This window comes from Lactuca virosa, chromosome 6, assembly GCF_052849685.1.
Source record: "Lactuca virosa cultivar CGN04683 chromosome 6, Lactuca_virosa_CGN04683_v6, whole genome shotgun sequence".
Lineage (NCBI taxonomy): Eukaryota > Viridiplantae > Streptophyta > Magnoliopsida > Asterales > Asteraceae > Lactuca > Lactuca virosa.
The window spans coordinates 270,940,810-270,963,854 of NC_136431.1; the positions used below are offsets into that span (position 1 = coordinate 270,940,810).

At 33.0% G+C, this 23,045-nt stretch overlaps 1 protein-coding gene and 1 non-coding gene across 5 annotated transcripts; one reads left to right on the forward strand and one right to left on the reverse strand.

Annotated features, from left to right (window-relative positions):
* Nucleotides 1-852: 852 nt before the first annotated feature.
* LOC145119127 (uncharacterized) lies at nucleotides 853-22,811 on the forward strand. 4 transcript variants are annotated; one of them, XM_079054752.1, is made up of 20 exons: nucleotides 853-2,600; nucleotides 2,683-2,709; nucleotides 2,806-2,832; nucleotides 2,948-2,974; nucleotides 3,064-3,090; nucleotides 3,192-3,218; nucleotides 3,329-3,355; nucleotides 3,452-3,478; nucleotides 3,590-3,616; nucleotides 3,727-3,753; nucleotides 3,859-3,885; nucleotides 7,871-7,990; nucleotides 16,569-16,675; nucleotides 16,827-17,190; nucleotides 17,297-17,512; nucleotides 18,022-18,131; nucleotides 18,547-18,966; nucleotides 19,094-19,272; nucleotides 20,569-21,009; nucleotides 21,177-21,514. In XM_079054752.1, exons 1-20 carry the CDS (start codon nucleotides 1,686-1,688, stop codon nucleotides 21,212-21,214), a joined length of 3,180 nt encoding a protein of 1,059 aa, XP_078910878.1. In that variant the 5' UTR covers nucleotides 853-1,685; the 3' UTR covers nucleotides 21,215-21,514. The 4 variants fall into 4 exon arrangements, with proteins under 4 accessions (XP_078910878.1, XP_078910879.1, XP_078910880.1 ...); XM_079054753.1 differs by having other exon boundaries at nucleotides 21,186-21,514; XM_079054754.1 differs by lacking the exons at nucleotides 20,569-21,009; nucleotides 21,177-21,514 and adding an exon at nucleotides 22,655-22,811 and having other exon boundaries at nucleotides 855-2,600.
* LOC145122945 (U6 spliceosomal RNA) lies at nucleotides 11,473-11,576 on the reverse strand. Its single transcript, XR_013714831.1, has one exon. It is a non-coding gene; the product is annotated as a U6 spliceosomal RNA (small nuclear RNA).
* Nucleotides 22,812-23,045: the final 234 nt, after the last annotated feature.

Sequence of the window (23,045 nt, forward strand, 5' to 3'; positions counted from 1 at the left end):
TGATGGCAGCACATGTGGTTGGTGGCGGTGTGTGGTTATTTGAGTTTGACTTCTTTAAATATGTGAATTAGTGTAGAATGTATTGTATTATGTTATGTTGTGAATTTTGTGTATTAAATTAAAACGAACTCTATTAAGCTGTATATTTTATATAAATTTTATGTTAAAATATGAATGAATGTATGTATGAAAATATTAAACTATATATAAATTAATTAATATGTTTATTAAAATGTGAATATGATATTTTAAACTGTAAATATATGTTATACACGACACATTTTTTTTAAATAATCTACAACTTAGAAAAAAAATGAATTTCTCAAGGTATAGTTTTATTTTTTTTAAAATTTTGTATATTTGGGTGCAAAAATGAAATTTTATATGTTAAAAAGTATTACCAAAAAAATGAAAACTACAATGTTTGTTCTATTAAACTGTTAACACAAGTAGAAAATATCATTGAACTTGGTGTTAATCCAACGGTGATCCGGCAGCTGTTCCACAACAAATGACAATTAGTTGTAAATCAAGGAATGAAAAATTGTAGTTAAGATAATAATGTTTGATGTCTCTAAAATGCCCTAAATGAAAACATTTTAAAAAAATGGTTTTTAAAATACTTAATCTTTTTGGGTCCTCATCCGATCTACATGTATTATTGAAAAAAAATTCTACTATATATTAGTATATTAGTAGAAGTAATAAAAATTTTAAATTTTAAATAATACATATTAGTGATTAGACTTTTTGATAGGTTTGTTCAATTATTGAAAACTGAACACAACGCACCACCGATGAAATAAATGGGTTGTATCTGTTTTATTATTATTATTTTTTTTTTATTTCAACCGAATTGTAATGGTATGAGCTGCCTGCCTGCCACCATTAAGTAATGGATAGATTACTCTGAATATTAAACAAAGTCTGTCGCAGTTGACCCGCGTTGCGCTCGAAAAATATGCATGGTATTATTACTTTCCAGACCTGATGAAACTTCTCCTCTCCTTCGCCGACCCCCACTGTTTCCGCCGTTAGCCACCACGGCCACCCCAACCTGAACACCACATCCGTCTCTCTCAGCTAGCTGCGTCCCCTGTTCGGTTCTCAATATTTCCAGACGTCACGTCACTGCTATCCTCTAGATCTTTCTCCCTCTTTCATTTAGTTCAACAGATAGACGTCGACAAGGACATCGTCGGTTGGTGTATGTCAATCATATTGCACATCTTATCGACCTCTAGTGGTAGCTTCGTCAGCAAACTAATCTTTGCAAATAAAGATGTTGAAGTAGAGATTTTCTCAGAGGATGGCGATTTGGAGGTCTGATTAATTAGATCTCGTTCGGAAATGGCTTAGCACGATCTGTTTGCTTGCCTTTTAGATATTAAATTATACCTGGAAGCGCCATATGAAGAGAGAAATCACTTCGTGGAGGAACGTTGATTTACTGATTTTGTTTGCGACACCATATATATCAAACCGTCTGTGTGTTTGTTTGCATACATCGATGGAGTCAACAAATTGGGGAGGTGAGTTTTGATGGAATTCCAGTGAATTCTTAACTTTCATTTTTTCCGGATAAATAGCAGCTTGGATCGCCTGGGTCTCATCTTTGACTTTGTCTGCTTCCTTTCTCAGCATATCATTGCTTAACACTTTGTACTTTTCGTGATACAAAAAGTATGTTTTTCAAAAAGGAGTTAGATCATCTTATTCTTAGAATACCCTTTCAAGATATTGAAATAGCCACCAAAAACTTCACAACCATCATCGGGGAGGGCGGATATGGCCCTGTTTATAAAGGAAAACTCTCACTTTCTGGTAATCTCACCTCTGTCGCTGTGAAGCGCCTACCAAGAGTTAGCCTTTCTGGTCAAGGGCTCAAAGAGTTCTTAACAGAGATTAACCTGCTCTCTCGTTATAAACATCTAAACGTAGTTTCCCTTCTTGGTTATTGTGAGGAAGCCAACGAAAAGATCCTTATATATGAGTACGCAGAGTATGGAAGCTTCGACAAACATCTAAAGAGTAGAGTGTGTCAACTGACATGGAGGCAACGGATGAATATATGCATCGATGCAGCCCGTGGTTTGGATTTTCTTCATCACCATGTTGGAGCACATCATAGAGTTATCCACAGGGATATAAAGTGTGCAAATATTCTTTTAGGTCACAACTGGAAAGCTATGATTGCGGATTTTGGACTTTCCAAAATAGGTCGTGCGAATGAAATGGACACTTATCTCATTACCAATGCTGGTGGGACGCTTGGTTACTGTGATCCGGTATACATAAATACTGGGATATTAACAAAAAAGTCGGATGTTTATTCATTTGGCGTTGTATTGTTTGAAGCATTATGTGGGAGGTTGTTCTTTATGGATATAGCTGGTGAAAAACGACTTCATGTTCCACGGGCCAGACACTACTATGAACATGGAAAATTAAATGAGATTATTGATCTTAATTTGAAGGCTGATTCAAAATCCGTGAAAGAGTTTTCGGATATTGCGTATCGATGCTTGAATGATGTTCAGGAAGCACGACCTTCAATGGATTTGGTGTTATGGAAACTTTTAAAAGCATTGGAACTACATGTAAGTTCAATTCAAATATGTTGAATGTTTTATGATTTTTTTTTTTTTTTTCACTTTTCTGAAAATTTGTTTGGTGATACAGGAACTTGAGGAAGCTTATGAATTGCAAGTAAGTTGAAGTTCATTGACAATCAGTAGGTTCCTTTGTGTCTATGTATGCTAAATTAACTTATACATATTTCTCGTCACATATCCGGTGTTACAGGAATTTGTGGAAGCATTGGTATTGCAAGTAAGATTCAATTTTTTCAAAATTAAGAGGTCTCATAGTGTCCATACTAATGATCAACTTGCATGAATTGAACATGAATTTGTACGCTTTTTTGAAATTCTGTTTCCTGCTATAGGAAATTTTGGAAGCTTTGGAATTGCAGGTAAGTTATATACACAACTTTATATTTGCCAAATTAGTTAGAATATATAAACTCATATGACTTTTTTGAAAACTTATTTGGTGGTGCAGGAATTTGAGAAAGCATGTGAATTGCAAGTAAGTTCAATCGAATGTTAAGGGGTTCCTCTTATGCTGAATTAAACTACAATGAATGAATTAATACACATCTTCAAATTAAATTTGTTTTTGTGGTACAGGAACTTGAAGAAGCATTAGGATTGCAAGTATGTACAAATTTATTTAAACTAATTAAGAGGTTACTTTGTGTCTATCCTTGCATATATAATTAGAGTGAGCTCATACAGTTTTCTGAAAATTTTGTTTGGTGGTACAGAAGCTTGTGGAGATGTTGCAAGAGCAGGTAATTAAGTTGGAATTTATAGAAAATTAAGATATTTATCCATCTTTATATAAATTAATTAATACACTTTTTGAACACTTACATTTGCTGGTATAGGAATTCGCAGAAGTATCCATGTTGAAAGTAAGACAAGTTATTTTTGAAAATTAACAGGTTCCATCCCATTGTGTCTAAACTCTACTAATCAACTCGAATGAATTCAAACACTTTTCTAAAATTCTTTATGTCGTATAGGAATCTGAGGAAGCTTTGGAATTACATGTGAGTTCATATTTGCTGAAAGTTAATATGTTAGTTTGTGTTAATGCATGCGAAATAAACATCCGTAAACTCATACACTTTTATGAAAATTTGCCTAATTAATGATACAGAAACTTGCGGAAACATTGGAATTGCATGTAAGTTTTTTATCTCTTTATAATTCCCTTATTAAATGTCGATCTATATATGCAAAATTAACTACAATGAACTCACACCTTTTTGTGATTTGTTTGGTGGTACAGAAACTTGGGGAAATATTGAACCTGCAAGTAAGTTCGCATTTTGATGTTTATTGGTGTTATCTATATGTTAAATAACTAAAACGAATATACTTTTTTCCTTACAACTATCCAAAAAGTAGTATTGAAGTATTAGTTTCAAAGTGGATTTCTTGGTCCAAAGAACAATTTTTATTATTTTATTTTAATAAAATTAGGTGTATAGTATACTCGTTGAGCAAAAATAGAATTGTATGGTAAAAATATATATGAAAAATTAAATATTCTTCTACTTTTGTTCCTACAAATCCTCCTACCCAATTAAATGATGACATGTGTCATATTAATATATTAAAATATCATTAAATAAGCATTAACTTTTACACATATCACTATTTAATTGGGTAGAAAGATTTGTATGAACAACAAGTAGGAAGATATTTTATTTCTCTCTCTATATAAACAGATACATTAAAACTTCAAGATCTAATAAAAATATGAAAAACTAAATATAAACAGGTAATTACAATAGATATTTGTATCAATAATATTTTTTCATTCAAAACTCAAACAAAATAACATAATCATAATTTTAAAGTCAATTATATATAAACAGTAAAACATTAAAAATATAATTTACATTAATTATCTAAAACGTTAAATTAAAACTGAAAACATAACAATAAACACATCGGTTCTAAGCTTGTGAATCCCTTTTTTCATCAGACTTATACGTGTAAAAATAAGATAATGTAATGATTTTAAAGTTCAATCCATAAATACCTACTAATTAGAAGCTGAGTTGTATTATTAAAATAATACTCCTATTAAATTAACATATATAATTTTTAATTTTTTTTAAATGAAAAAGAATGAAATGTAAGTAGAAAATTTAATAATTTTAATACAAAAATTTAAAATAAATTACAACATATAATGGAAATCTAAAATAAAGTATTTAATAAAATTAATTTAGTTTTTTATATATTTCACATTTTTATAATAACAATGAATATGTTTTTAATGAATTTATTATTAAAAAAAAATATTTTAAATATTTATTTATCTTTTTTAAAAAACCGATTCACTTCTAAAGTCTTATCTTTTCATTTCTTATTCCAACAAAATTTGATTTTTTTTCGTTTTCCATCTAAAAACATAAACCCCTAAATGTTACCTCTATTCCACTTACATTTAAACTAAAAGATTAAAATGGATTACAATATGTCATTTTTTTGGTTTAGTTTTTTAGTTTTACATTTTTTCAAATCCGAAATAGTTCTAAATAACTTATATATATAATTATAAAAAATATAAATAACTAACCGATAAATATAATGAATAGTTTTTTGAAGTTAAAACTAAAAACAATGCTGGAAATTGGATTATAAAAAAGTAATAACATGTTGGAATTTAGATTAGAAGTTGCTTAAAATAAAATATCATCATAACTTTCAGTTTTGTCGGTAAGATTATATGTTATATTATTAGGTGTAAAACATATGTATTATACGGGTACATATAAAAAAAGTTAAATATAAAATGCTAAATATTTAAAAGTTTGAATTTATAAGAAAATTAGAAAAGTATTGAATTATTAGAATTAACATTTTTTTTTAATTTAAACAAATAATTTAGATACTTGAACAAAAGAAACTAATGAGGTTTTAATTTACAAATTTTAAAATTAAAAGGAAAATCAATTAATGAAATTGATATGTATTTTTATTATTACATTTATTATAATTGTTATATTTAAATATTACGTGCAATTTGATAAAATGAAAAAAAACACAAAATGTCATGTGGAAAAAATTTAATTGAAAATAACCACAAAATGACATGTGGCAAAATCAATAAGAGTGTGACATGTGACAAAAAGATTTTCATTTATTAAAGTAGATTTTTTAAAAGTTAATATTACTTAATGACAACCAAATTTCATTTTTTGTTAACTCTAAGTATCTATTTTTTTAATATTTTAATATTTTTTTGTGAAATATATAATTTATATAGTATTTAACTACTGACCTGACAATAACGTCACAACATTTATATCATTATTCATATAACATAATTGCAATCCCAAAAAATATCTACAAACCAAACTGCCATTAAATATATGATAAAATAAAATAAAATCTTTTTTCATTATATATTAATACAAAACATTATATATGATATATATACTTGTTGTTAACTATAAATCTTCAAATCATTGATAATTACTAATTCCAATGATTGTCGTTCTAAAAAATAAAAAATAAATAAATTTCAATAGATATTAATAATATTAAACATATTACGTATCGTTTTTACTAAATCAAATACAGATAAATAATTGACGTCATGATGTATATTAAACTATCGTAAGTTAATGATAATAAAGATAACTTACATTCAAGGATATATATAATTACATAAAATATATAATGTGCCGGTAGGAAATAGGTTCTATGGATAGAGTTCCATCAGGTTATGTTGGTGTAAAATTAAGAATGCAACATGTCTCTTGGCTTGCGTAATTTATTTTATCGGGTTCATATTCGCCCTTTTAAGTATAAATAAACATGCAACTTCATAGTAAATTTTTGTGCGTTCTCAATTCATATTGACCTCCGTCTTATTTTCCAAACTCTAGCACCCTAAGGTACCAATATATATATATATATATATATATATATATATATATATATATATATATATATATATATATATATATATATATATATATATATATATATATATATAATCAGGAAAAAATTGTGACACTACATTTCAAAGCACGTGTAATTTTACCGACATATACCAAATTGAACGGGAATTTTGGTAAACTCAAAACTAAAGATAATGAGATTGAAGTGGATGTTGCCTGAACATCAGAAATCGAAGGGTATATCTATTTACAATTGTGACACGACATCAAGTTCTATAGTTTTTAAAATCATAGAATTATGGTTGCTTCTCATGTGATCTGAAACACTTGAAATAATAACCCCATTTGGAGGAAGAAGATAATAGGCACTTACTAAGGTTACATGCCTCGAAAAAAGTGGTTGAGTTAACACATATGAATTTTTATATCCTGAAAGTTGAGTATACTCTTATGTAGATATCGTAATAGTAATATGACCAAAAACACAAATATTTTTTTTACCACCTTTAGTCATTTTCTGATCTCTTCGGATATCAAGTTGGATCTCCAATCGAAGTAAGAAAAAATATCTAATGTTGGTAGAAGAAAGAAGGCACTCACGTGGTGCCCAAATTATAAAACCCATAAAATAATGCACTTATATGGTGCCCAAATCATAACTCAGAATAAACAATATAAAACAGTGTGCTTATTGTGTTTCCTAATTGATAAACTCTAAAAAAACGATCCAAATAACATCGGTAGAAAATATGTAATGTCAACTAAAGAGAGAACTCACAAGTTCCCAGACCAGAAAACTCACAAAACAACGCACTCATATGGCTCCCAAATCATAACTCATAATAAAAACAGAAGCACATATTGGGTGCCTTAATCGAAAAAACTAAAAAAAATAGTAACCCATGAACAATGATTCCATTGTGAACAATACTCACTTTAACAATGATTATGTAGGATGAAGAGTGATTTTGACACTCACAAGTGCTCAAAATAATATATTCTTTAATGTTAAACCTTTGCTTTGATACCATGTAAACAAGGAAAAATTGATGTTAAAGTATACTAATTAAATGATATAATTACAATGAGAAGATACAAGTATATATGGAGGCATGATCCCCAAGCATAGGAAAATCCTATGCCCGTGGGCTAATTGGGCTTACGTTAATATATACAATATTTACATACAAAATGTCTCAATTATGTTAATATTTTCATCTTTAGTTCATTTATTGATAAAACACAAGGGACATAAAATATTTAAACCATGCATCGATTCCTTAATTTACATATTTGATTTTTTAAATTTCTTTAAAGATTCCAAATCATACCACACTAACCGACTGAACATTTACTTACATGATACTTGTTGAATTACAGGCAGACTATGCGATCATAAAAGTCATACATATGATGACAAATGCCCTTCCAACATATACTACCAAAGAGGAATTATACTCACATCTCTCTACTGGAATCCTTGTTGATGAAAGCAAAGTGGTAATTTACTCTCTATTTTCATATTATCAGTAGCCATAAAAGTTCATAAATGATAGACTAATTAAGATTTTTCGAGCAATGTTTTGATCGAGTGGTGGAATTCATGGTCATTAATATTTGAATCTGTATATAGGTGATTCTGACTCAACCTAAATAAACTCATATTTTCTATTAGGCTTCTAAATACAATATCTATCTCAGGTTCAATAGTGGCTCCATATCTCATCCCTCCAATATTCTCTTAGCTTAGTATTGATTTCATTAAGGGAAGGAGTTGTGAATTTACCATGGAGATCCTTTTCTATAGTTCCAAAGTCCTAAATAATAAACATGTTGGGTTTTCTATGCAATTATGCATATGTACATGAATTTTAGGCAACGTAAGCATTTATAAATAACCCTAAGTGTACATGCACCATAGATATAGGTTTTACTATTACAACATAATTTCAAAACTATGAATTCAACTACCAAGAGAGATAGAATTACTAACCTTAAAATTAAAATCGTATTTACTCTTGATTCCCTTGAAGATCTTGAACTCTTGGTGGCTTCTTGGAAGGACTAGCACCCACAGTAGAATGTCTTTAAAGGCTCACACCCAAAAGTATAAAACCCTAGAAAACAAGTAGAGAGGAGAGAGAAATTGAGAAAATTAGATTCTTAGAGTGCAGGGAAGATTAGAAATGAAATTATAAAGGTTTAAAGGGTCCATTTATAGTTGAGGTAACTTGTAGACAAACCTGATTTGAATCAATTAAATAATAAGATTTAATCTATATTCAAATCCTTTCTCTATCATCCATTAGGATCGATTCTAGAAGGTTTCTATATCCTCTCCAAAACCGTCCACCCCATTAGTGATTCCAGAATGTTCCTCTTGCTCAACTATTGAACAATTAACACTCAGTCTATGTACCTTTAAATAAATCCAAATTAATTCTAATTAATTGCAGTTAATTCTAAATTGATTATAACTAGTTTTTAATTAATTTATTAACTAGTAATAAATTAAGATACTATTCCCCCCCCCCCCACCCAAAATCCTTTTCTAGCTAAATTTTAGCTCTTGAGGGAAACCGTAAAAGAAATTTGTTATTATTCATAAAGTTATACCAATTAGTTATGACATTGGACACCTATTTCCAACAGTCTCCCACTTGAACAAGTCATCAACTACTATTGGTCAAATATTTTTCGAAAAACCAACAAATTGTGCCTTACACGACAACTGCCAAACTCTGATCATATCAAGAATCAAACCTTAGATAAGTGATCAATTATCCCTCCGTTTCTACAAGATACCATTTTGAAATGAGTCATGGATTATGAATCAAGCTAACATTTCAACATTATGTTTCTCGATTTCCGATGATCAAATCAGACTACCAACTGAACACATCAATTTAGTCCGAACCTAGCCAGACACATTAGATATCAACACGAAATCATCGAGGTCCCCAAGGATATCGCTAGGGGTGAGCATGGGTCAGTTTTGACCTAAACCCAAACCCTAACCCTAATCAATATTATCGGTTTTTAAAGTTTTAAAACCGAAACCAATACCTAAACCGTTGTGTTCGGATTCTCGGTTTTCAGTTTTTAATGGGTTGGTTTTGGTTTAAAACCCAAACCCAAACCAAGTCACAAACACACTTGGTGAGACTTGGAAACTTTCATATATAGATGATGAAAAGGGTGAAAGTTCTCTTCATCAACCGATATGGGATCTTTGGTACATTATATAAGAGAAGAAGAGGGTTGTTGTTTTTATACACATGCGATGTGGGACACATTCTATGACTTTCAAAATAAAAGACAAGATAAATGTTGGCAGGGGATTCGAACTAGAGACCTATGACACACATAATCTTCTACATCAAAGCACTTACCATGAGACAACCCTATTGTATATGATTTTAACTCCAAGAATATATATATATATATATATATATATATATATATATATATATATATATATATATATATATATATATATATATATATATATACAGAACATAGATTATATTTTATAAAATTCGATTCGGTTCGGTTTTTTTGGTTTTTAATATTTCCGAAACTGAACCCAAACCAAATTTTTCAGTTTTAAGAAATTAAAACCCAAACGACGGTTAGGTTTTGGTTTCGGTTTTTCGTTTTCGGTTTCGTCGATTTTTGTTGGTTTTTGGGTTTTCGAGTTCGGTTTTGCTCACCCTTAGATATCGTTTCTCCTATTAAGGAAGAAGAAACAAATAAACTTTGACTATATAATTTTTGTCTACTTGTAAAATCATGCATGCCCTTACTCGTTATAACCACCAATTATGAATAACGTTAAAGAATGACCAATACACAACCAACTTATATGCAAAGAACTCAATTTCTCTTCGTTTTAAGAAAAACAAATGTTATCATCTTTGAATTACTCGTAAGTATATCCATTAAGTAACATTCCAAGTGAGGGTTGTTCCAATACATAAATCTCCATTAAAAACTCATGAGTGTTAGTCCCAATCTCCATGTTATGTCTAATCACTATAAACAATCTACTAACACTTCATGACAATCTTAACTCAATACTCACTCCTAAGAGTATGACCGATTGTGGAGTTTTGAATAAATTAATATTCAGGAAGTGTGTTCTAAACATGTAAAATGAGAACACACTAATAAACTAATTGAAATGACTGATCTCCATCATATATTAAGATCTCTACTTAATAATCGCCAAATCAGATTAAGACTTTATATTGCTTAAGTTCTTAAATTTAAAACAAACTATTTGAAGTGGGCTCAAGTCAAATCATTTGCAAATCAAATACCTCATCACCAAGTCTTACTGTCAGACTTGTTAACTTAGCAAATGGATCGACAAGTATTTCTTTCGATATGACTCTATTAACTATGATGTCTTCACATTCGAACAACTATTAGATATGGTTGTACTTACATAGTATACGTCATGTGAGCTTGTTTGATGTTGGGATGCATACTCGACGTAAGTTCACCCTTTCAATCACAAGAACCTTCAAAAGGACCATCAATGATTGAACCTCAACAATGATGTCACTAATAAATTTGTTATAGTCACATAACTTCCTTTGCAATCTGACCAGTTGCAATATACTCCAAGTTTATTGTTAAATCCACCATGGTGTATAACCTGGTACACTTCCAAGCTAATACTTCAAAATTCAGTAAAATCACGATTTCCGACTGCAAATGATCGTCTTTATTGTAACATCCCCATCTAGCACGTATCACAATATTTTCCGCTTTGGGCTCCCAACACGAAAACTTCCTAGGGGGTCACCCATCCCTGAATTGCTCTCACCCAGGAACGCTTAACTATAGATTTCTTATGGCATCTGATACCCTCACGACTTTAAAACGCGTTGTGACAAGGAAGGTATCAACATCCCTCATAAGGAATATTTAGTTATTCTTTCCAGCCAATGTGAGATCAGATGCAACCCACCTTAAAAATTTTAGACCATTTCTTGATTTATGCATGTCATCCTTGCACAGGGTCCATGCTAATCTTCTCTGTATCGTTCCAATTTTATCGGATGTCCCTAACGAGGACGTTGAACCCTATAAATGGGGTGAAGGTGGGTTGCACTTGATCCCAAATCGGCTGAAAAGGATAACTAAATATTCCTTATGAGGGATGTTGATACCTTCCCAGTCCTAATGCATTTTAAAGCTGTAAGGGAAGCATATCCCATAAGAACTCTATAGTTAAGCGTTCTCGGGCGAGAGTAGTACCGAGATGGGTGGCCCCCTGGGAAGTCCTCTTAACGGGAGCCCAAAGCAGGTAATATTGTGATACATGCCATGGAGATGTTACAAATGGTACCAGAGCCAGGGCATGGGTCGATGTGTTCGATAGAGAGGTCGAACCTTATAAGGGGGGGGGGGGTGAAGGTGGGTGGCAACCTTCACCTGATTCCACATCGGCTTGGAAGGAGCACAAAACATTTTCTTATAAGGGTGGGCATACCTTCCTTGTCAAAACGCGTTTTAAAGTCGTGAGGGCAGTACATCTCATAAGAACTCTACAGTTAAGAGTATATATATATATATATATATATATATATATATATATATATATATATGGCTTATCTTTTGTTTTTCGAAATTCAAACTCCTTGAACTTTCTCAGTGGAAAGAAAATTTCACAACCTTTGAAGACTTTGGTTTCTTTTGGCAATTAGGAAGTTGATGAAGATGACAACATGCTCCAAAGTAGAAGCTCTCTAGTGATATCCACCAAGCAAGAGTAAGCCACCAAAAATGTTAGTCTTCACTTGTATATATGTTGTTCTTAAGCTTTAAGATTTATACCAAATAAACCTTAAAGAGAACCAACATAAAAGCACTTGAATCTTGCACCAAAATGCAAGACAAAGAGGATAGGGGAGATCTAAATTGCTCTCGACAATTTGTATCAAAAAGAAGAAAAAGAGAGTGAGTTAAAAGGCAACCATTTCTTATCTAATTCCTTTTTTTATTCATGTACATATATACAAATGTTAGACATATAACAATGAGAGAATGGAACTTTCTTACACGCATGGGATGAAGTATTAAACAAATGCAAAAGCAATCTCACTCCATCCCTATGTATTTTCGGCCTTTTGGACAAGAAGTCAAAATTTGGAGTTCTTCATACTTAACCGATAACATAGTTCTATCTTAACTAAATGGTTACTTTGAGCGCCCAAAACGTTGTACACTCCATTTATATTCATACCATATGATATTTAGATTTTTTTGTTTCCTTTTATTATTATTCCTAGAAACAATAATTCCTAATATGTTGGTAAAATATTATTTTCATAAAATAATGTTTTTCCCATTAAATACAAGTGTTGACTATATTTTTTTTAATAATCAAATTACTATAAATAAATAAATTATTAGTACTAACTAGCTATCAAGTGTGACCCTATAAGATCATATCTCATTAGCAATATCATTCTATAATTACTCTTGGGCATAAACATCTATCAATATGTACGTATATATATATATATATATATATATATACACACACACACACATACATATTGATTGAGAATACCACAAATATAGGATATAAGTTCTTATCTTTCTATCATCTACATTATTCTCCCTTTTTCGCAATCCTCATATTATTCGAGATACCAGAACCAGGCATTACAAGCATAGATTTTCTGTCCACCAAACCAACTTTTTCTAATTCAAGGTATGCCACCATAGCCTTCAGCATCGAAACTTCACCCTGATAACCAGCCAGCTTATTCTCCAAAACAACCTTGTCATTTTGCATAACAGATAGTTCACACCTTACCATGTCCATCTCCGCTTGAGAAAACATATCAACACTAGGAGAGACCTTCTCTAACTCATCAAACCTATCCACAAGCTTCACATACTGGTCACAGAATGATTTCACATTATGGGAAGCACCACCAGAAAGAACCACAAGCAGTTTTACAAGTTCATATATCTTCTTAAATTCATCACGAAGGCCACGATTTTCTAGATGCAAGGCCTCATTTTCTTCGATCCATGAGATAACTTCCTAACCTAGAACCATGTTCTCAACAAGTTTAATCTTGAACTTATCTCGGATATGATCCCTACGATCTTGGCTAACGTTTGAGCGGGTGCCAAGGGAGGCAAAATTTTCAAAAAAGGAAATAACAACCTTTGGCTCCATTAAACTTTGCTCTTGCTTATATTCCAAGACGGAGCATAAATAGGACTAGCAGATGAGGAGTATTAGTATCATGAGGGGGACTGTTAGATTTCAGTTGAGCAATATATGTAGCAGGACGACCAACACCAAGGTTACTACCAAATGAAGAAAAAGCCCCAGGATCCAAGGAATGGGACCTATTGAGAACTCTAAAGCTTCCGCTAAAGCGGCCGATGCAACAGAATCCCTCCCTCTCTTACGACGAATTAACGGTTGCTCACCACTCCCACATCATCGAAAATAGCCACAAGACAAGTTAAAACATGTGGAGTACGATTACCAATCGTATCATCGTAGGGGTCATGAACCCTAACTGAAGATTCAGAGTCCTCCTCACCTTCCTCCTCCTCTTGCGTGTTACTACCAGTACTACCGTTATAAGTAAAACTATCATCGATAATAGGAAGGTCAAAGTCAACAGAGCCAAGATCACACGCCACAATCTTACCCTCTACAAAGTCAGACAAAAGGAATGGTAACCGATCTCCATCTAAACAAATTCAAATAAGATGAGTACACATAAGGAAAGCAAGGGGAGTAATATTTGTGAAAGAAAAATACATGGGGCATGGACAAACAAAGTGGGAACAACTACAAGGTGCAACCAGTATAGAATGATGCCAACCTGACCCAACACGGCTTCAGGAAACTTCTTCATCATCACATTGAAACGAGAAATCTTATCTATATTCTGACCCAAATCACTAGTATTGTCAGGCTTTTGATCATCAATCGTACCAGGAAGATGGAATTCATTCCGATAAGGGAAGCAAGAAGTATGCAACCAGATAAACTCATTTTTCCAATTTTTTATGGAATTGGGAAGACCCTCAATAAAACTCCATCTCATAGGCCGAAAAATATCAAGCCCTATTACTACAAATACTAAAAAAGTACTGGAATAAAGAAATGGTGGGTACAACCAAAGACGCATGACAAAGCAACTCAAAACAGATAACCTTCGAAATGGAATTAGGTTTTAATTGACAAGTATGAATATTATACACTTCAATAATCGACCCAAAGAACGGGGAGGGAGGCACATGAAGACTAGCCTCAAAATAATAGAGATAAAAACAAACTTTACCCAGAGGAGGACGATCGATCACAACATCTTGACCAGGAAGAGCAACACCGTCCCCTTTAACAAGATGATACTTAGCCGAAACTTGTTTAAGGCGTTCGCGGTTATGGGGAAAATGAACATAACTTAGCGAGACATTTCCTTACAAAAGAAACAAGGTATCAAGGAAGAGAAAGACCACAGAGAATAAGGATAAAACGGAAGGAAGAATCAAAGTTGTCAAAGATTTGACAAGCATTTATGAGAAGAGAAGTGGGAAAGCCAACTGCTACAAAAACGATCAAGTGCCTATGGACCCCACGGAGATCTAGGCACATGAGACAATACATCATGCAATCACTAAAACTTGAAGGAATTGGAAAGGCAATAACTATTTTAGCCTAATTATTATAAAGCAGTGATGCTTTATAAAAATTAGGCTAGGGGGCTTAATGGAGTATGGGTTTCAATCCACATAGCACTAGGCCAACCAATGCACCTGACCCGGTTAAATAGTGCATGAATGATACTGAGCACGTAGGACATGAATCAACCTACTCTCGTACACACCCTATGAAGCATCCCAATGAAACACAGAAAATGCAAGATTATTTTAATAAAAATGAGCTTTACCCTTGCGGCCTAAGGACCAACGCAAAACCCAAAAGAAGGGATCATGAACCAGTATGAGCCTTGATTATAAAGCAAGGCCCCGTCCAACCCAAAGGAGGTAAGCCTTAACTCTTCGTAATTCTAGCAAGTTCAACATCCATGCCTTAGATATGACTTCTAACTTAGGCATATGAGAGCAATACTGGGGTCCAACGCTCGGTATGGCTTTCTAACCTAGATTTGTCAACTTCATGCAGCGTGTTGCCGGGAGTGATCATTGGAAGGAGCTCGCACATGGGTAACCACACATGCATCCAGGCAACCACATAGCAACAATTCTCAACTATACTCTCAGATTGATGTGTCGGTTAACCACACGAGGTCCATTAACATATAAAGAAAAATGTGCATATTTCATGGATAACATAAGATTCATGTTTTTTAATAAAACGGGATTTGTTTTATATTTTAAGTTAATACTTTAACTTGAACACTTATTGAATCAAACCCTTTCGATAACTCCACTCTCAAAATGTAAAGAGAATGTGAGGGTGGTAAGTTTTGAGCTTTTAAAAACCGACCTCATTACGAATGAGAGTGACTACCTTAAACCTCTTTTATACCTTTATATATATATATAAATTTACAAATTTTAAATTTAGTTGTCTTGAATTATTTTAATTGAACATACGAGGACCCAAGTTGTAGTTAGCATTAATTTAATTTCAATATTCAAACTTATTAATTAAAATTATAAACAATATATAAATAAATTAAATATTAAAATTTAAATCACTATCTAAATAATATTTAAATAAAGAGGGAATATCCAAATTTCAAAATCTATCAGATTTGTTTCTTACACGACAAGTGAGGGAACTTGTGGGGAAATTTATGGTTTCTATCAATCGTAGAGGGCGTGTCACGCCCACAATGGACACATTTCTTCCTGTCGACATCAATGTATCTTTTCCAATTTAGTTTTATGGGTTTGTGGTTATCTAAATCCTAGCTTGATTTACTCTGACATGGTTTTATAAGATCTACTACCACAAAGATAATCCTAACAACTCAAATCTATGGTTTTATAAGATATACTACCACAAAGCTTGATTTACTCCGACATGGATATATTAATGATTTCCTTTCTTTTGCAGTGGTTTTCTATAGATGATAATGGAAAGAATCAAGAAATGATATCTGCAATGAAGTTCATGAATCCAGATCCAAACAAATTTAAAGCCATCTCTTACCTTGAATCTCGGTTATTTCTCATTTTTGTATAAAACTTTATCTAGTCACATATGCACAAATTCCATACATTATTTAACGAGTTTACCATGTAATGATGGAATGGCTTATTTATATATTCATGAAGGAACTAATGTAGTTGTATTGATATGGTCTACATGTAGATTCCGGAAGGTAGCAAAGATTTTGAATGTCTCGAAGGTTGATATGCAAGTGGTGGTCAGAACAAATTTTTTATCATCCGATGTCATATATGCAGCTTACCTCGTATGCAAACAAGTATCCCATATATTTGAATCACCCAAACTTGCAGGTCTAAAGTACAAACTGAACAACCAAAAAAAATCTTACAAATCATATATTCGAGATTATATGGAAAATGGATGGGTGATGATCGAACTCTTTCAGACCAATAGTAAAAGAAGAGATGTTGAAATCAAAATTTTTCTAGAACAAATTTATGTGGATTCTTATTCCCGAAAAGATGAAGTGGTTATTGAAGGTATCCTGTTTTTGCCAAAAAAGAAGGTAGCGTTAGAACAAAAAATTTATTCTACCCATTCATTGTGATATTTTTAAACACATTTTGGCTATGGATATTACTTTTACACTTTACTATATATGTTCTTTACAGTTTGATGGTAAAAAAATCAGCAAACAAGATGTTATGAATCCCCCAACATGGGAAAATTTATTACCAAACGACTACCAACAACTCCTAGATGGTGCACGTAGAAAGATTAAGGAAAACCCTCAAAATCACGTTCCTATCAAAACCAAATGGCATGCATACTCTGTTCTTTCCAAGGGTGTTTACATTAAAGTCACGGGTTCTAAAGATATTGATGTGGTGAGTCTCTAATTTTAAATATTTTACTTTCTTAGGGCATCGACAATCTATTGAACTCTATAGATTTCAATGGATTGACACATCATCCATTAAACATCTATACAACATCATTCACAACCCATTAAACACTTATTCAATCTTAATCATCACTATATTCTTTCTATTTAACCATTCAATGATTATTCAACTCCTCCATTCAACTCTCTCCATGTCATCACCCACACTCCATTCAACTCTTATTCAATCTTAATCATCATCTTATTCAACTCTTATACTATTTGTATTTTGGATGCTCTTAACTTGATAAGCTTCACAAAATTTGCCTTTGATCCTTTACCTTCTAACTTACTTACATGTCATATAAACGTTAAGGTGATGTGATGCCAAAACAAGTAAAAACATAAGATATGTAATTATCAAACTATCATTCTATGGTAGGCAAGGAGAATGTTTGACAAATACATTGTTGTAATGAGTAATAAAATGCTTAAAAATATTATTATTTGCAGTGGTTTTGGATAAACGATTTAAATGGAAAGAAATGTTGTATGTTATCACCAGAGTTGATTCAGTCTTCCTCATCAGACGAGCTCAAACTTAAATATCTATTTAAATCACGGTTCTCTCTCTCTCTCTCTCTCTCTCTCTCTCTATTTGAACTAAACTAAATGCTTTTTCCTCACTGAATTGCATTCTTTAAAAGAGTATAATTTACAATATCCAATTAAAAAACTATATAATATTGATAAACCTAAACAACTAGTTATGTAATTACATGTTACCTGGACTACTTCTTTTTAATGAATAAGACATTGATCATTAAAACTTATTATATTAAAATATCTTATTTAATAAAACACTGAAACTTATTATATATATAATGGGTTCATTTAAGTATATACTAATTAAATAGCGTTATAGTTAACAGATTATAATGAACCGAACAAATAGGTGGATCACGTTGTTTAAATATTAGTGACAAGTAGATTGTAATATCTTGTACGACATACACTAATCGTTGATGTCCAATACAGATTCAGATATGTATTGGTATTAAAATCTTCACCTTCATATACACCCCGCATGTCATTGAAGATTATAGATTCTTTTTTGTCAACAAATACTAGTTATTCGTGTTACCTCGTTTATAAGATACAAGGACATGTGGAGAATCCAGTTATTGTGGGAATTACACAACGCATGTCCAGAAAACCACACAATGAAAACAAACGATGGTATAATCAGCAAAATATTGTGTATTTGAGTACACCTCAGAGCCAAGTAATAGGAGAACTGAGTGGTTATAAAGAATCTCATAGCACAATGAACAAAACCAACATGATAGCATATCCAAGAAGGAGGAGTGATGATTGGTGGGAGGTGAAGTTAGGGGAATTTATTACATTTGATGATGCTGGTGATAATGAAAAGTGGATCCAAAATTTTCTTCCATGGTATGATTTATCTTAATATTTTTTTTCCGAATGATTAGTCCGCTAGCTAGAAGATTTTGTTCAAAAAAAAGAATAATCTATTTATAGTTTTATTTTGTTTAAACAGTAGATATATTATTCTTTTCAGGATATCTACGTGCCTACCTTGTCTTCCGTGTGTGTCCGACCTTACACGTGACGGGGATGATTATGTTGCAACCAAATTCGCTTCTTTATGCCTTGATTGTGACCCACTGATTAACATAGATATGGACTGGAGAGGCCTCAGACATTGTGATTTCAATATGCCAGAGATCATTGTGGAAGGTATTGAGTTTCGACCTTTGTAAAATGCATATTTTGTGTTGGAAGAATTTTAGATCCCTCCATGTATTGTCATTGGTTTTCTTCTAATAGAAAGCAGCTCGTTTTTTACTTTATTTCACAGCTTATATGATGAATAAATCATCACCTCAAATAATGTTACAATATGCATTTCCATCATTGATACTTTATTTTTAGAATGAAATTTTGCGATGAGTATTTGGTCACTATTTTTAGACTATTTTCTTTTAGTGAAAAAGAAAGTGCAACAATTTTCTTGTGTTTTTTTACCTAATGTGAATCCAGTATTCTCAAAATAAATCTTATGAAAACCAATATTATGAACCTGTTGGTCCGAGATTGAATGAAGTACATAACTTAATTTTAGTGAATTGATTGAAAATTAATAACACAATATTTAACACATGTATAAATTGAAATAGTCTTGTACATTTGAAATAGTCTGTAACTAGTTCCTGAGGGTTAGGAGTCATTTACTCTCTTTCAGTTCTGTATCCATGTATATATACCTTGTACTTCCTTGTTCAGGGATATAGGAAAATATTCTTCCCTTTATGGTATCAGAGCCCTAAAAATCTCTCACAAATTTTTTTTTCTCTCTCGTGACTTCATCCATGGCAGCAAGTTCTCTCAGTTTACTCAATCTTGCTGTTACCAACACATCTAACTTAAATTTCCAAATCCCATCTATCACAGTCAAACTTGATAGAGATAACTATGTTCTCTGGCGCACAACAATTCTTGCAGCTCTTGAAACCTTTGATTTGGAAGAATTTGTTCTTCATCCTAATCCACCACCTGCAACCATTCAAGTTCCAGCGGTTTCTGCTTCTCCGGCTACTGCTGATGCTCCTGCTGTCACTGCTACTCCGGCCACCACAGCTCCTAATCCCGACTATGCTACCTGGAAGAAGAGGGATAGATTTGTCTTATTATGGTTAAAATCCACCTTGTCTGATAGAGCCCTAGCTCTTGTCACTCTATCAACTTCATCTCAAATGGCTTGGCAAGCCATTGAACGGAACTTTCAAGCTCAATCTAGGGCTTCTCGTTTTCAATTTCGAGCCCAACTTCAAACACTCTCTAAAGGGTCAATGTCAATGATCGACTACATTGAGAAAAAGCGATCTATTGCTGATTTTCTAGCTACCAATCTTACTCCAATCTCTGATGAGGAACTTATTGGTCATATATTGACCGGTCTTGATTCATCATATGGCGCTTTTACTACTGCTTTTATGATGAAAACTGAAGCCATGACTGTTGATGATCTTGTAGGTTTTTTGTTACAGGAGGAAGCACGCCTAGAACAAGAACATGCTAGATTAGCATCTGTTCAATCACCACCTGCTGCTCTTACAGTAAATCGATTCAACAACCGTTCATCCAACTCCCACAACAATCAAAATCCTAATTCAGGCATTCGCAATTCTGACTCCAGAAAGCGCCGACCACTGTGTCAGTTGTGCAACAAACAAGGACATGAAGCTATTGATTGCTGGCAAAGAGGAAATCAGACTGATTATCCTTCTAGACGTCCTAATCCCACACAGCAGACTCGACAAGCCCATATAGCACAACACAACATCAGTCCTTCTACTGTCATTGACCCTGCTTGGTATTTTGATACTGGGGCCACTGATCACGTCTCTCCTGACTTGAACAAGCTCCATATTACAGAAGAATACAAAGGGGATGATAAGCTGCAAGTGGGAAACGGTAAAAACCTGTGTATTTCTCATGTTGGATCCTCTTCTTTGCCTAATTTAAAATTACCAACTGTGCTTATTGTTCCTAAACTCACTAAAAATCTTTTAAGTGTGTCTAAGTTAACAGTAGACAATAATGTCTATATGGAGTTCTGGCCTAATCATTGTACTGTTAAGACCTTGCAGGGACAAACCATACTCAAAGGGGATGTTAAACACAATCTCTATCGGCTGCCTCATACCATATCAAAACCTCATTCAATGGCATTTACCGGTGTTCGTACATCCTTACATGGCTGGCATAAACGTTTGGCACACCCGCATGAACCTATTCTGCGTAAACTTGTGACTTCATTTAATCTTCCTGTTTCATCAAATAAATTTCCAAGTGTTTGTGACTCCTGTCAACTTGGAAAAAGTCATCGCTTTCATCTTGCATCTTCGCATGTTACATCTTCTGCACCTTTTGAACTTGTTTATTCTGATGTATGGGGGCCATCCCATGAATTTTCTTTAAATGGAAATCGGTATTTTATTTTATTTGTTGATGATTGCACAAAGTTTATATGGATATATTTCTTGTCCCATAAATCCCAAACCTTTTCTACTTTCTTACAATTTCGAACCATGATAAAAACTCAATTCAACTATGATATAAAGAGCTTACAAACAGATTGGGGTGGGGAATTTCGAAATATTTCTTCCTTTCTTCAAGCAAATGGTGTCATTCATCGTATTTCTTGTCCCTATACCCAAGCACAAAATGGATCTGTTGAACGTAGAAACAGAATCATAGTTGAAAAAGGATTAACTCTTCTAGCTCAAGCTTCACTACCTCAAGTTTTCTGGGAACATGCTTTTAAAACAGCAACCTACTTAAACAATCGTACCATCACACCAATATTACATTACCAATCACCCTATCAAAAACTTTATCTCAAAGCTCCTGATTATGATTTTCTAAAAACCTTTGGCTGCCTTTGTTATCCTTTTCTCAGACCATATAATGCTCACAAAATTGATTTTCGTTCCAAACCTTGCATTTTTCTAGGATATAGTGCTTCACACAAAGGCTATCTTTGTTTTCATCAACCAACCTCTCGCATATACATCTCCCGCTATGTTGTTTTCAATGAGGAAGTCTTTCCATACATTCCTCAATCTACTCCTTCACATCAGACATCACAAAATGTTGACAATACCCCTACCATTATTACTCAAATAGATTCACCATCCTCAATCCAATCGTCCCCAACCATCTCATCTCATTCATCACCACCTTCAAACCCCAACTCGAATCCATCAAATACTCCAATCATCTCATCTATGTCTCCCTCTCCCACTCCACATCATCAACAATCCACAATTAGCTCAAGAGCTCGACAAAATCCTTCTATTCCTTCTCATTATCGTCCTGCTGACAATAATCAACATTCTATGATGACCCGTGCTCGCACAAACTCACTAAAACCAAAACTCTTCCATCTTTCTACATCATCTCATCTTGAACCACAAAATTTCTCTCAAGCTAATAAGCACACATGTTGGAAAATTGCAATGAAGGCAGAGTATGATGCACTCATGAAAAATAACACATGGTCTTTAGTTTCTTGTCCCACTAATACTAATGTTATTGGTTGTAAGTGGATTTACAGGATTAAAAGAAGTTCGGATGGCACTATCGAGCGACACAAAGCCAGATTAGTAGCACAGGGCTTTAGTCAAGAGGCTGGAATTGATTTTTTTGAGACGTTTAGTCCAGTTATTAAGCCTACAACTATACGGCTCGTGCTCTCCATTGCTGTTTCTCAAGGCTGGAAAATTCGACAAATCCACATTAACAATGCCTTTCTTAATGGCGATCTAACGGAGGAGGTATACATGAAACAACCAAAAGGGTTTGAAGATCCGAATAATCCCACCCATATGTGTCGATTACACAAAGCTCTTTACGGACTTAAACAAGCACCAAGAGCTTGGTTTACAAAACTAAAGCAATACTTGGTTACGCATGGTTTTAGAGCGTGCCAATCTGATACATCTCTG

Coding starts and splice junctions, on each gene's coding strand:
- LOC145119127 (XM_079054752.1), top strand. CDS start 1,686: ATGTTTTTCAAAAAGGAGTTAGATCATCTTATTCTTAGAATACCCTTT. Junction 2,601..2,682: donor TAAAAGCATTGGAACTACAT/GTAAGTTCAATT, acceptor TTGGTGATACAG/GAACTTGAGGAAGCTTATGA. Junction 18,967..19,093: donor ATCCAAAATTTTCTTCCATG/GTATGATTTATC, acceptor TATTCTTTTCAG/GATATCTACGTGCCTACCTT.